We start from the raw sequence: 14,033 nt of genomic DNA on the forward strand, positions 1-14,033 counted from the left end.
CTCACCGGCACGTACTTATGGCTTGTACGCTCGAGACAAACAACACTACATTTATGCATACACTACAATTTTTGAAATATGTAATATGCAAATTATAATTATTACTGTAAATAGAGATTATGATTACTGTAATGTCGACTATGACATAACGTTTTAACATTCTCTCTGATAACCGTTTTCACTGCCGTTACTTAAGTATAGAAACATATTACTATCCTTTTTTTAAATCCGCGATAAACATGTTTAGTTTTATTAAAATGCTACGGCGTTAAAATTTCACAGTCACAGATGAGAAGAAATTTTCCGCAAACTATAAAAAATATTGTTTGGATACCAATTACTTTGGTGTGAAAATCTTGTGGTCGACATGATTTTATTTAATTCTGTTAGTTATCGATCAAGCAAAGAAAATTGATTTGTTTTCAATTCCTGCAACATTATAACTATATCGTAATAAAAGCTTCAACAACTTAAGCTAACATTAAACCCTAAAATACTGTAAGGTGACTATGTGGTCGCTGTTTATTTCTTTAGAAGAAATCACCTCGGCGCGTACGCTTCTTTAAAGTGTTGGATGACGATTCCTATTGCCTGTGGTGAACAAGCTATGCCTGTGCTATAAGTTTTCATACAGCCGTATCGCTGGAAGCATTCCTTCTGGACGTCCTTCGAGAATCTACAGCACAGGAGGATGGCAGCTTCGCAAACGCCCGGGGTCTTTTTCGGCTTGGCAGTGGTCGTGGATATTGGCGTTAACTGCAAGGAAAAGATATTATTTTATAAATGCTGCATTTAAATGTGTATAAAGCGTAAAGCACTTATCAAGATGTCCAATGAGTTACAAAGTTAAGGGTAGTATGTACAGCTTGAGCAGGAAAATAGAAAACCTTACCATATTGCAGTTTTAAATTAACGTACAAATTGTTATTAATATAGAAAAAAAGAAAAAACTATACCTGTACAGTTTTAAGAAATAGTTTTTTTAAGCGCATGCATACCTTTATTGTTATTATTAATACAAGTAATTTGAACATTTTGTAAGGCTTATGATCATGCTAAAATAAATTCACTGAAAGAAAATATTATTAGCACACAGTAGAAAAGAAACAAATTAATATTTCTATTCTATGTATAGTTAAAAAAAAAAACAAAAATGTCTAATGATCTAAAGTTACAACTACAATATTTTGGTGATATATAAAATCCAGAAGCAAATATATTATTGTAAGAAAAAACCTATATCACATAATAAATAGGAGTTAAATTGTTGAAACTTAAAATTATAATGGGTTAGGCATATAACTTCATGCTGTAAAGTTTACTTCAACTCAATATCTAAACTATCTTATTAATCTTACTTCTTACTAATATTAAAAATGTGAATGTTTGGATGGATGAATGTTTGAAGGTATCACCGGAACGGCTGAACGGATCTCGATGAAATTTGGCATACATATAGGACATAATCTAGAAGAACATATAGGCTTTATTTATTTATTTAATTCCGCACGGACGGAGTAGCGGGCGTCAACTAGTGTTACTATAAAATATTTGCGAAAGCTGCTTTTGTTCATATATTTTTGTTTGTTCAATTACCACAAATTGCTGATGATGAATAAGAGACATTTGTTTGTTTATAAAATGTAGAAATTGAGTTGTAATAAACTATACTAAATTACACATACTAAAATATTAAAGTAATGCACATTTTCTAGTTCCATTTGAGAAACAAGACGTAGTATGTAGTGTATGACGTAGTAAGTATACTATGAGTTTCTTAGACCGAAATCCCCGTTCAAAAATAATATCGCCCCTAATATTGTCAAAGACAGCGATGACAATTTGTTGTACACAGAGATTTTGGTCTCAGAAACCCACGGTTAGTCGTCTTGTTTTTCAAATTGCTTAGAACAAGATTATACTAGTTTTAATAACAGCAGTTAACTTACCCCGGCTTGTACACTGCCATGCTCGACGGGCGGAAACGGTTTGGATGGTGTGTTTGAATCGACGGGTTTGAATGAGATTGGCCTTCCTTCGTCTTCTTCATCCTCCTCAATCGTATTTATATTATTATTAGATTCACCCCCTAATCTGTTGTCAAGGTTGGGTAAATTATTCGCTTTGTTACAAGAACATGATGGTTGTGGGACGACAGGGTAGGGAACGACTTGAATGTAAATTTGCTGAGGTTGATTACCACCGTATGCGGGACCGAATTGCCATTGGCGATTTTTAATGATATCATGTAATTCGTTTATTTGCTGTCGAATGTCATGTAGTTGTCTATTATCATAATAAAACCTAGGCGAGAAATTATCGTACCGATCAGATATCTGTCTTGAATGTCTCCTTCTTTGCCGTCTGTGTTGTCTATTTTGTGCTGTACTGTGGTCTAATTCTTTGTTTTCATCAAATGTTGAAAGATCCGTTTCGCTGTAATTCGGTCGTGCACTAGTTGTTGCTACGAAGACCACCAGGCCGAACAAGAGCAACGCTACTGACGATTTCATCTGTAACAAAATAAACATTTATTAGGGCACAGTTTGATTATATATTTTTACGTAATGCGGGGATTCGCTGCGAACGGAATAACGACTTATGAAGATGATCGGATGGTGTAAAGCAAGCGTGGCGCGGGAATTCAGTTGAGTATTATACTTAAGTAAGGAATATGGCACAAAGGGTGCTAATTAAAAATATGCATACTATAATAACAACCGAGTTATTAACTAATGAAAATGAGCCCTTAAAATCAAAAGCTATTAAGATCGTAGCCCTACTATTTCTGGACAGCCATTGGAAAGGAAATCGATCGTACGACCAATCGGGTATTACTAGGTAAGTCGCCGATAAACAGTAGGCTATTTAGTATTAGATAATATTTAGATTTCTATGGTTATTTTTAATTGGAAACTAAAAATTTTACTGATTAAAAAAAAATTGATGTTACTTATTGTTGTGTGGTATCGCGCATAACAAGAAGGATGAAACATGCATTCCTTTTGTTGTGGCGTTCTTCTAAATGAGAAAAAGTGGTCAATCAGGTTGATTTCTATTGACTAAAGCGTCTTCAAAAGATTGTATTGTTAGCAAGCATATCCAGTATATAGGTATATTTGTTCTTCTATAAAAGATAGATTGATTGCTTAGTAACTACATTGAATGCCAAATTTAATGGAGAATGAATTATTATTTATTTGGTGATTTTATTTGCCTGGAGCAGTTTTATTTTATATGAATCTAATTAGTTATTAAATTGAATATTCAACCGACATTGTAACCGAAGGATAGACTAGTAACCACTGGGATGCCGGTAAGTAGTTAAAATAAACGTCAAAATTACACAAAATTCGCGAAAATTACGTATTTCTTTATTAAAAGTTCTTTAAAAAATACTTAGGTTATAATTTATTTTGGCACACATGTTTCGGTAGTGTAAACTTAATTAAATAAAGCACTTAACTCACCTTCGTATTGATATTTTATTTCTATCGGCTAAAATCAAATTTTATCTATGATATCACACTCAACTTCAAATGCCAAGTTTATTTTTATCGTATGTCTGTTATTTATTCACAAAACTAACAAATACGATTTTAAAAACTGTACAAAATGTGCGCGCGCGTGCGTCCAATGCGACGCTAAACGAAAGACTGGTTTGCTTCTACCGGTTATGCCAATATTATATGGTATCGCTATATATATGCTACGTACTTTGATAAGGAGAGCAATTCTTATTTCGCGGTAATTTCCGCTTTTCCGGACTTAAGATGCGTCTGCTCGTCAGTCGGATGTTAGGATTGGCTCGTGCAGTTACCTCACACTTACTTCATTTTATTTTTAATTTTTTCAATATTAATATTCTAGTTAGGGTTACGAAATTTTATAGGTTATTTTATACCGCAAGATATTGTTATAACTTTTGTATAATTGTAAACTATAGATATGTATTCATAAGACATCTACATATTGCGGTATATTCTTGCATGAAGTTTTTATTATGTCAGAATTTGTTTTGGTTTTGCTTGCAACATTTCACGTTCGTAATTTTTTTTTGTTTTGTAAAACAGTGTGAATTTTATCTTAAATATGAATAATCACTTTAACAAAAAACTTTATTTTAAATACGATTACAACGGGAGTATAAAAAAAACTTTGAATTCCCGAATATATCAATATCGATGTTAAGCGTACATCAGAATATAAAAGTAAAATTCCAACAATAATAAACAATTTACTTCCTGATATTAATAATAAAGTATAAGAACTGAAAAAACATACTCACAAAAATTATATTAACTGTTAAAATTGTATATATTTTGCTGCTTTTATATAATTCGAAAAATAAATATTTAGGATTACACTTCACCGCAAAATTGAAGCAAAATTTAAACTATAGCGACGGTACTGACTCATAAATGTTTTTAAAATATTTGATAAAAATGCATTTAAAAAATCAGACAATAAACTAATCCTTTTTATTATTATTTCACTTTTTTATCTAAGAATTTTTTTTGCTATTAAATAGGTAGAAAAAAAGAGAAACGGCTTTTTAAAAATAATTAACGAGAAAGGACAGTCATATCATTTATTATCTTAATTACTTATACATATTATTTATATGTTGACCGAAAACATTGCAACCTTTTTTGAGGAATTTTCGAGAACGTATATGTATAATGAAAAGAAAAATGCATTATGAATTTTCAAATTTCGAATAATAAACGACCAGTAGTCCAAATAAACTCTTCACTAAAATATTTTTCAAAGTTGAAACCAGACTTCAGACTTAATTTAAACGTTAACTCAAAAATAGCCTCCTGGAAGTGTGATGTAAGTGTTATTCTTGAAAGTTAGTCAACAATATTTGTTCGTAACAACTCATATTTTGAATCTGTTTTGTAAGGAATACGTGATTGTATGCAACTACGCAAATACACTTTGATATTTGGTGTTCAGATACACTGAACCGTTTTTTTAATGCTCAAAAGCGAGTGCTCATAATTTTAAATGAAGGGATAATTCTCAGTAAGAATCAAACGATGAAAACTACGAAGTTAGTAGCCTTTTAATATATACTTAAATTATGTAAAGCAAAATTCCTTGCTTGTTTTAGTCGATGTGACGTCAACAATGTTTCCCTGCTCTTAAGTGAATCCCAATTCCCTCAAAACGAATTTGCGGCGTACTTAAATATAATAAAACTGCTTGCAAACCATGATATGAAAGTAAATACGGTACCTGTTCATACAATCATAAGATTTACAAAAAGAAATGAAAATTTCTTTCTTGGTACCATCCAACTGTTTAGTCAATAATTAAACGAATAGGAAAGCATATTAGCAAGTATTGTAAACTTAATATTTTTAATAAAAACTACTTTAATTCCAAAATGTATATTCACAAGGAATCAAATAACTTGCATTTTAAAAACCAAATATAAGTTCTGCTACCAACAATAAGTAGGTTCTTTGACTTGTGAGTGAGGAGCGTCGCTGGTAATATTTGTGTTACGAATAATACTGACCAAATAACATATGAAGATGTTTCAATGCTAAATTATCAATGAGCCTAAATATGTTTATCTTATCAATATATCGCTTTATATACGGATATGGAAATAACATGCATAATACGTTAGCACTATTTTGTTATCATATTATGACTTAAAAATCATAATTCCTAAAATTTTGTATGCATCGACCACGATTACTTCCTGTTTCCGTTTAACGCGATAATATTAAACTTCTTTCATTCTATACAACTTAAGAAACGAAACACATTTATTGCGCTTCCTTTTGGTTTCAGGGAAAACCTTTAAAATAATAAATAAAAATCCTTTATTGACCAAAAAACATTTTCACAAAAAATTTTTGGGCTCTGTCTCCTGAACTAGTAAATACTGTGTTTCAGGAGACAGCACCTTCTCTTATCTATTGCCTAAAGTTTATATATAATAGATACTTAACATATATGTAATTAGATATAGATTATTATTATTTAGATACAAATATAAATACTAGATATATAGTGTGCGATAGTGTGTGTTTGTGCATGTGCGCTTGTGTCTTAGGTATGTATTGTTTTGTTTGTGGTTTTTACTACTTTTCTCCGAATTATTATTTATATTGTTTATGTTATGTATTTATTCTGTCATGTTTACTGTCATGTTATTTTTAAAAGTTTCTCAGTACAATCGTAGAATATACTTTGAAAAGTCAATCTTCCTTGGAGAAACGAGAGCCAACTAAGAAAAAAGTGACGGCTAACATAACTGACTTGTTTTGTTACTTAATTTAAGGTTTGGAGAAAATACATGTGAAGGAAAGGGAAAATGCAAATATTGAAATCCATAACCCAAGTGAAGTTTCAAGTTACACACAAGACTGGTCGTTTCATAGACGATTTTTCTAAAAACAAAAGATTTATCATTATTGTCTTCAAAAACATGTGCCAATAACCCGATTTTAGGGTTAACTACGATAACCGATTTCGGGGAAAAAATTCGCTAGAATCACTACAAATGTTTCCTATGAATATTAAAATAAACACAACAAACTTGTTTAAGAATGGTCAACAAATATCCTTAAAAAAACGTGTCGTAAAGACGTCATAGAGAAACCAACTAACGGCAAATATATAAAAAAAAGTTTATTTATAGTCGTCATCTGTCCATCTAGAAGGAAAGCGCACAATTCTGCTTCCCACTACACTACGCTTATTTATGACTAGACATATTTACAGTAGGAAATATATCCAAAAGTTGTATGAAAACTGCTATCTTACTAATATTATAAATGCGAAAGTTTAGATGGATGGACGGATGTTTCTTTGAAGGTGTCAGGGATCAACGGATCTATGAAATTTGACATGGAGGTAGAATATAATCAGGAAGAACACAAATTTACTAATTAAGGTTTTTTAATTCCACGCGGACAGAATCACGGGCGACAACTATTTAAATATAGGAGAAAATTATGAAAATTTACAGCGATTCCTGCTTAACGTTTTATCAAGTTTGAAATGGATATGAAAATATTTTTTTATTAATTTATAATTTTAACGACAACAATGGATTCAAAGGTGATTTTTAGTCGATTCATTTGCAATACGTAAAATTGAATGAAAAAAGCTTTTAGAATGGTCTTATTCGTAAAACATAGCGCTTACGGAATACTAGCAGAGTGATTCATTTATCCGTAAATATATTATGAGCCGCTTAATACTTTGGACTAATACTATTTATTTTAAACTCCGACGATGAAGATATCTTACAAATTTTACAGCTTCTTTCTAAATACTACCTTACTTTCTTACTTGTATAAAAGCTTTTATTAATCAAATAAATTATCTTTTCATTGGCCATACGATATTCTCTCGTAATATAACCAAAACCAAGGCATCGTTTACTTGAGGTATTTCTATGTTACCCGACGATCCTGAACTTACAAAGACGTTCAACGTTTCAAATATTTCCCTAGAGGGACAAGTACGAGAATTTAGACAAGCTTTAGAAACAATTTCGCTAATATTTAGTGTACCTAAAATTAGTTTAAACATTTATAAGGATTACAACTAACAAAGAAGAAGAAAAAAATGTGATAAACAAGGGTGTATTCTTCTATATCTGTGCGAAATTTCAATAAGATTTGTTGAACCGGTACAAAGTTATCGAGTAAATACGTAAATAAAACGTATGGAATACTGTACACATTCCCGGGATCAAAGGTAGACTACGTGTTCTTTCGAATTATGTTCTATGTCTACACCAAATTTCATCGAGATTCGTACATCAAGAGCCGTACTGGATATAACTTCTAACAAACATCTATCGTAATGCAAACATTCGTATAGGAACGAACCATACTTTAATAATTTAATCATGCTTGATATGATTGCACTTATCATATAAAATCGGACAAAGATTTCTTATCTACATTTACACTAACATGACAATAAAGAACATTGCAACATAAATATTTGAAATTTCCATAAACTCCTCTCCTTTACCGTGTATTTAATTTATATCTATTTTTAACGAGAATAACTCATTATAAGTATTCAGAGATTAATGGTCTCTATAATTAGCTATACAGAAAATGATTGTGGATTTAAACGATGATTCCGGTAATTATTATAAGAATTGACCGAAGTACGTGATGGAAACTTATGGTCGGGGTTATACTCGGCCCCCTTGAGATTGTGACGTAGAGATCTTATCTTTTTCCATCGATATAACGATGACTCAGTTAATAACTTATTACAATCGGATGTTGCCAGACCGTATTAGGTATTATGAATATGCATATATTAAAGTTTTTCTCTTAATATAATATTTAATATTAACAGTAACGTAGGCTTATGTATTATTTTTTCACCAATTGAGGTGAAAGTTAAGAAATAAATGAATTAAAATGTTAAAAATTCTTAACCACATATATTTTTTGCAAATTATTTAACCAGTGGTTAATTAGACTAAACTGATATATAAACACGGCTAAACGCTCACGTATATTCGTCCGGTGGCTGCATCGACTAGTGTCGAGCCCATCGGGGGCCCTTCTTCGCTCACTGAGCCACGGCCCGCGTCCGCGAAATAATACCAGTACCACTCATCCTGATGAGGGCCACCGATGGGCTCGAAACTAGTCGGTGCCGCCACCGGATGAATATACGTGAGTGTTTAGCCGTGTTTATATATCAGTTTAGTATAATGTCTCACGAAAGTTTGAATAATTTAACAGTGGTTAATTAGAGTTATTTCCATAGTAATATCAACATAAAAATAACTATATTATCAAAATAATGATTAATTATTGTGGTTAATTTAAATTGACTGGCCTAACAATAATTCATACTTGACATAATGTTATCGCATTGAAAATAAAGATAACGACCACAATTAGTAAATTCCATGCAAATTATCCAATTTTTTAGCGGCAAATCATGAAAAGATATAGTTAAAACCAATGTAGCTACCGACCCAGATTACTTACTTTACTTAAAGAACATCAAAACCGTATTCAGTTCAAATTTTTCTTTTTATGTTAGAAAGCCATATAATAAGGCAAGTGGCAGACGCCAGCAACATCATCACTTGAACTATGGGCTTAACACAGAAGGCAGGCGTTAAGCGAAAGGAGTAACACATTTCGCCTGATAAGTGTGTTTGCCGAAAGCCTAATTTCAGCCCTCTTTCCCTTCCCACCCTTTTCTTATAAGGAATGGTGGTAGTGGAAGTGGATTTGACTAAAAAGGGGTCTCATAAAAGTGGACATGTATTCTATATTATCTATACATTAATATATTATTATTATGTTATGTATACAATATCGAAATCCTATTTCTTACACTATACTTTCGTAGCTGATAGAGAAACTAATTTTCAAAAATATTGCCTATCGGTCAGTTTGCATTTCTTTCTCTAAGTCTGTCTGCAAGGCCGCGTATGTTCCGGATAATCTCCAGAACGGCTGGACCGATTTTGATTGGACTTTGACGAAAAGTTAGCTGTTGCACGCATGCATATTACAGGCTACTTTTTATTGCGTTGACAAAGCTTTTTACACACACTTTTATCCGGTACTGATAACACAATGTTTTTAGTACAGATTTTTTTAAAATAATATATGATAGAATAAGTTGCATAATTTAATTATAATAATGTTGTGCTAGAACTAAAATCTAACATAGGATATGCTGACTTGCCTAAGCCCAATTGACGCTGTATATCATAGGTGATTCGATTTATCTAATCCGTAGGTTAAGCAAATGTAAATATCAATTGGAGAATATTGTTCCGTGTGGTGGGGAATAAAAAATGTTGACAAACAACAGTCGCTTCCACGTCTGTTGACATTGTAGATTTGCGTGAGATGTGAGCAAAATTTTTTCGTGTTTCAACTTACGCCGAACACCTATTAGTATTTTCGTTAGCCGTCATTCAATATACGTGACATAAATATTTTATACTTCATCTTGGAGTGCGCGAATTTAATTTTGGCAAAGCTTGTTTTTTTTCTTTACCTTTATATTAAGAATAATTCAAATCCAAATATTCAAATAGATCATCGACTCCTGCGAGGCTCTCTAAATATCGATTTTAAGCTTGATCGTGTTCGTTTAATGAAATCTAGGCTCCGACCAACTCTGCTCCAAACTATAGTGGGATCTGAAAAGTTCCAGTCTAATCTGGAGAACCGATTCGCTGCTGTGGAAACCACAAATAGCGTTGACATTGACCGGGCCCTTGAGAATGTAGTCGGAGTCCTCAGGGAGGAAGGTGTGAGGTTTTGCGAATTGCAGCGTAAAGGCAGGAAGTCGAGGTTTTCGGAAGAAACACTCAGACTCATGGCAGAACGACGTGAACACCCACCAGTTACTTCATCAGAACGACATGCTCTAAATAAGAGAATTGGCAAACTTATACGATACGATCTTCGATGCTCCAACACTCGTTCAATAGAACGAGCGATCGAGCAAAATCGGGGATCAAAAGTGTTTGTTCAATCTCTTGGGAGAAGCTGTCTGACGAAGCTGACCACAAAGGATGGAGTAGTCGTTTCTTCCAGGCCTGAAATTCTCTCGGAAATTGAAAACTTCTACAGCCAACTATACGCTATGCGTGCACCTCAACCTGATCTCGAAAATGAGGAGTCCAGAGCTACACTAACACGCCACTTTACGGAAGACTTGCCAGAAGTCAGCCTGGACGAAATCGAGATGGCTCTCAAACAGCTTAAAAATGGAAAAGCCCCTGGAGAAGACGGTATTACGACTGAGCTTTTGAAATCTGGTGGTAAACCTATACTGAAGGAGCTCCAGAATATTTTTAATACCGTTCTTTTTGATGGGAGAACTCCAGAGGCGTGGAGTAGGAGTATTGTCGTGTTGTTCTTTAAAAAGGGTGATAAAACTCTTTTAAAGAACTACCGACCCATTTCACTGTTAAGCCACGTCTATAAGCTGTTTTCGAGAGTCATCACGAACCGTCTTGCGAGAAGGCTCGACGAATTCCAGCCCCCCGAACAGGCCGGGTTTCGATCGGGATACGGCACCATAGACCACATCCATACAGTGCGGCAGATTATACAGAAGACCGAAGAGTATAATCGGCCTCTGTGCATAGCGTTTGTGGACTATGAAAAAGCCTTTGACTCCATCGAGATCTGGTCTGTTCTGGAATCTTTGCAGCGATGCCAAGTCGATTGGCGATACATCCAAGTGCTGAGAAGTCTTTACAACGCCGCTACAATGGCCGTCCAAGTCCAGAACCGGCGATCTGAACCTATCCCCTTGCATCGAGGTGTGAGACAAGGGGACGTTATATCCCCCAAATTGTTCACAAATGCATTGGAGGATGTGTTCAAGACGCTAGACTGGAGGAGGCGCGGCATTAACATAAATGGCGAGTACCTCTCACACTTGCGATTTGCAGACGATATCGTCATCATGGCGGAAACGCTGCAAGATTTGCAACATATGCTGAACGGCCTAGCTGATTCTTCTCAACGCGTTGGTCTTCGGATGAACCTGGATAAAACCAAGGTTATGTTCAATGAACATGTAAGTCCGGAGCCAATTGCAGTTCAAGGCAGCACTCTCGAAGTAGTTAAGGAGTACGTTTACCTCGGGCAAACTATGCAATTGGGTAAAAACAACTTCGAGAGAGAGGCCAACAGAAGAATACAGTTGGGATGGGCAGCGTATGGGAAACTGCGTCGAGTCTTCAATTCGCCAATTTCACAGAGTCTAAAGACTAAAGTCTTCGACCAGTGCGTCCTACCCGTCATGACATACGGTGCCGAAACATGGACACTCACGGTAGGGCTGGTCCATAAATTTAAAGTCGCTCAACGTGCTATGGAAAGGGCTATGCTCGGAGTTTCTCTGAAAGATAAAATTCGTAACGAAGTGATCCGACAGAGAACCAAAGTGACCGACATAGCCCACCGCATTAGCACGCTGAAGTGGCAATGGGCCGGCCATATAACCCGAAGAACCGATAACCGTTGGAGTAGACGAGTTCTTGAGTGGAGACCACGGGTCGGCAAACGTAGTGTAGGACGTCCTCAGACTCGGTGGAGCGATGATCTTCGCAGGGCAGCTGGCAAGAGCTGGATGAGAGTGGCCGAGGATCGTGTTCGGTGGCGTGCCATGGGAGAGGCCTATGTCCAGCAATGGACTAATATAGGCTGATGATGATGTATATTTGATTTACTTGTAACAAACAACCATTTTTTTTTATTTTTGTGTGTCAATATGTATGTCTGTCTGCGTGCCTGCAAGTCCGCGTTTGTTTCGGGTAATCTCGGATCGGCTGGGTAGATTTTGGCGGGATTTTTATGGAAAGGCAGCTAATGTTTGGGGGCATATTATTAAGCAATTTTTTTTGCAATGACGAAGTCGCGAACAATTGTTAGTTTTGAATAATTGTGATCGTAACTACAGGAGTATATCTTACTAACCAAACTGGATTTGACTTGCAATACCAAATTCAAAAAGACGTCAATAACTTTAACGAACTAGGAATATCCCACCAAAGTTTCGTCAAAATCTGTTCTGTGATGCAACCAAACGTTGTTAAAAATAACACAATAAAATCCGTAATTTTATTATCATTGTGGGAATGCACAAGTAGTGTACATTCGCAGTTTCTTATCGTTTTGGTATTTGGAATTAAAATATTTTTTTTAATTATTTCACATTGTTAAATGGTTGACATTCCTACCATATTAACACCGAGTTAATTTTTGTAAACAATTTAATTATATTGTGTTTTACCTGCTATATTTTAGTCAAACAAAAACTTTGTCAAATATAGCTGTGCGAACTTTGTACAGTGACAGGCATTTGTTTTGTCTATTGTATAACAATTGCGTGACGTCATTCATCTCGTCTCGGTTGATTTGCCGTGTTGGCGAACCGCCAACATTCATTCAAAAATCCGCCTTAAAACTTCAATAAAACGTCTTACGCATTCTCTTAGAATTTCGATAATTCTATTTTCTAATATATACGATTCTAAATACAGGTGTAGAAAAAGTTCCAATGACGTGATAGATTTATGAATAACTGATCACCACTCTAGTTAGTTTTGACGTAGATACGAAGATTAATTTTAAAGCCATTACATTTATAACAGCGCAAGAATACTTGAGTCAGATTTCACGCGTACATATAGGAACGTTGAGATGAGATAGACTATCGTATAAAACCGGCATTGTATTGAGTAGTCGTTAATGTACTCTGAAGGCGCGACAAAATCGTGAGCATAATGACATTGATTGAACAACACGTGTAGTTTTATAAAACAGTTGGCAAATTTTAAAAGCATTCTAATACTATCTATAAGTAGAAGGAGGAAATAAATCATTACTAACACTCGGGAAAAACCCAAAATCTTTTAAGTCAACGACAATTGGCAGCACTAGTCTAGAACTTTCCATTTCCTTTTACTAATTATGCTAGTTTCACACGACGGGGAGACAGAATACTTGAACAATATAACTAACTGTCCTCATGGTATAAAGCATTACATTAATTTAAGTGTTAATAGGGAATTTAATCAACAATTAAACCACGCACAAGAGACTTAGGGAGAACTTAGGAAGAAGGGGAACATTTAAAAATTATAATGAAGACGAAAAGTCTTGACAACAGAGTAATGTTCTTTCTTGGTAAATCGGAATTTGCAAATGACATTTGCATTTAACAGTGGTAGAGCCCGCTTTAACATCTTCGCACGAATCGGCCCGGCACGCCCGGTGAAATAATACAACGACCACACAGAAGACAGGCGTGAAGTGGAAGCAATTCCGCGTTTCGTCTGATGAGTGTGGGTCCCGGAGGCCTAATTTAGTCCTCTTTCCCTTCCCATCCTTTTCTTTATAAGGAAAGGATGGGAAATGGAAGTGGACTTTACGGATGAGAGGATGCATGGAAAGGGAAGATATTTTCTTTCTGTGCATCCTCTCCTCCGTCGATTAAAGGTAGGCAGCGCATATGCAATTGCGTATGTCTATGGGCAG

At 34.7% G+C, this 14,033-nt stretch overlaps 1 protein-coding gene across 2 annotated transcripts; it reads right to left on the minus strand.

The window, feature by feature from the left end:
• Positions 1-320: 320 nt before the first annotated feature.
• Positions 321-3,661, minus strand: LOC106120402 (uncharacterized). Of its 2 annotated transcripts, XM_013315754.1 has the most exons (4): positions 3,471-3,661; positions 2,326-2,513; positions 1,950-2,094; positions 321-756 (listed from the first exon to the last, which is right to left on the minus strand). In XM_013315754.1, the coding sequence occupies exons 2-4, from the start codon at positions 2,511-2,513 to the stop codon at positions 541-543; spliced, it is 549 nt and encodes a 182-aa protein (XP_013171208.1). In that variant the 5' UTR covers positions 3,471-3,661; the 3' UTR covers positions 321-540. The 2 variants fall into 2 exon arrangements, with proteins under 2 accessions (XP_013171208.1, XP_013171203.1); XM_013315749.1 differs by having other exon boundaries at positions 1,950-2,513.
• Between the last annotated feature and the right edge of the window lie 10,372 nt (positions 3,662-14,033).

The sequence above is a fragment of the Papilio xuthus genome, unplaced genomic scaffold, assembly GCF_000836235.2.
Source record: "Papilio xuthus unplaced genomic scaffold, Pxut_1.1 DF829129.1, whole genome shotgun sequence".
NCBI lineage: Eukaryota > Metazoa > Arthropoda > Insecta > Lepidoptera > Papilionidae > Papilio > Papilio xuthus.

Bases quoted from the DNA above. Each gene is read 5' to 3' on its own strand.
- LOC106120402 (XM_013315749.1), bottom strand. From the start codon at position 2,513: ATGAAATCGTCAGTAGCGTTGCTCTTGTTCGGCCTGGTGGTCTTCGTA. The intron at 757-1,949 runs GTAAGTTAACTG...TTTTCCTTGCAG, and splicing joins ATGGCAGTGTACAAGCCGGG to TTAACGCCAATATCCACGAC.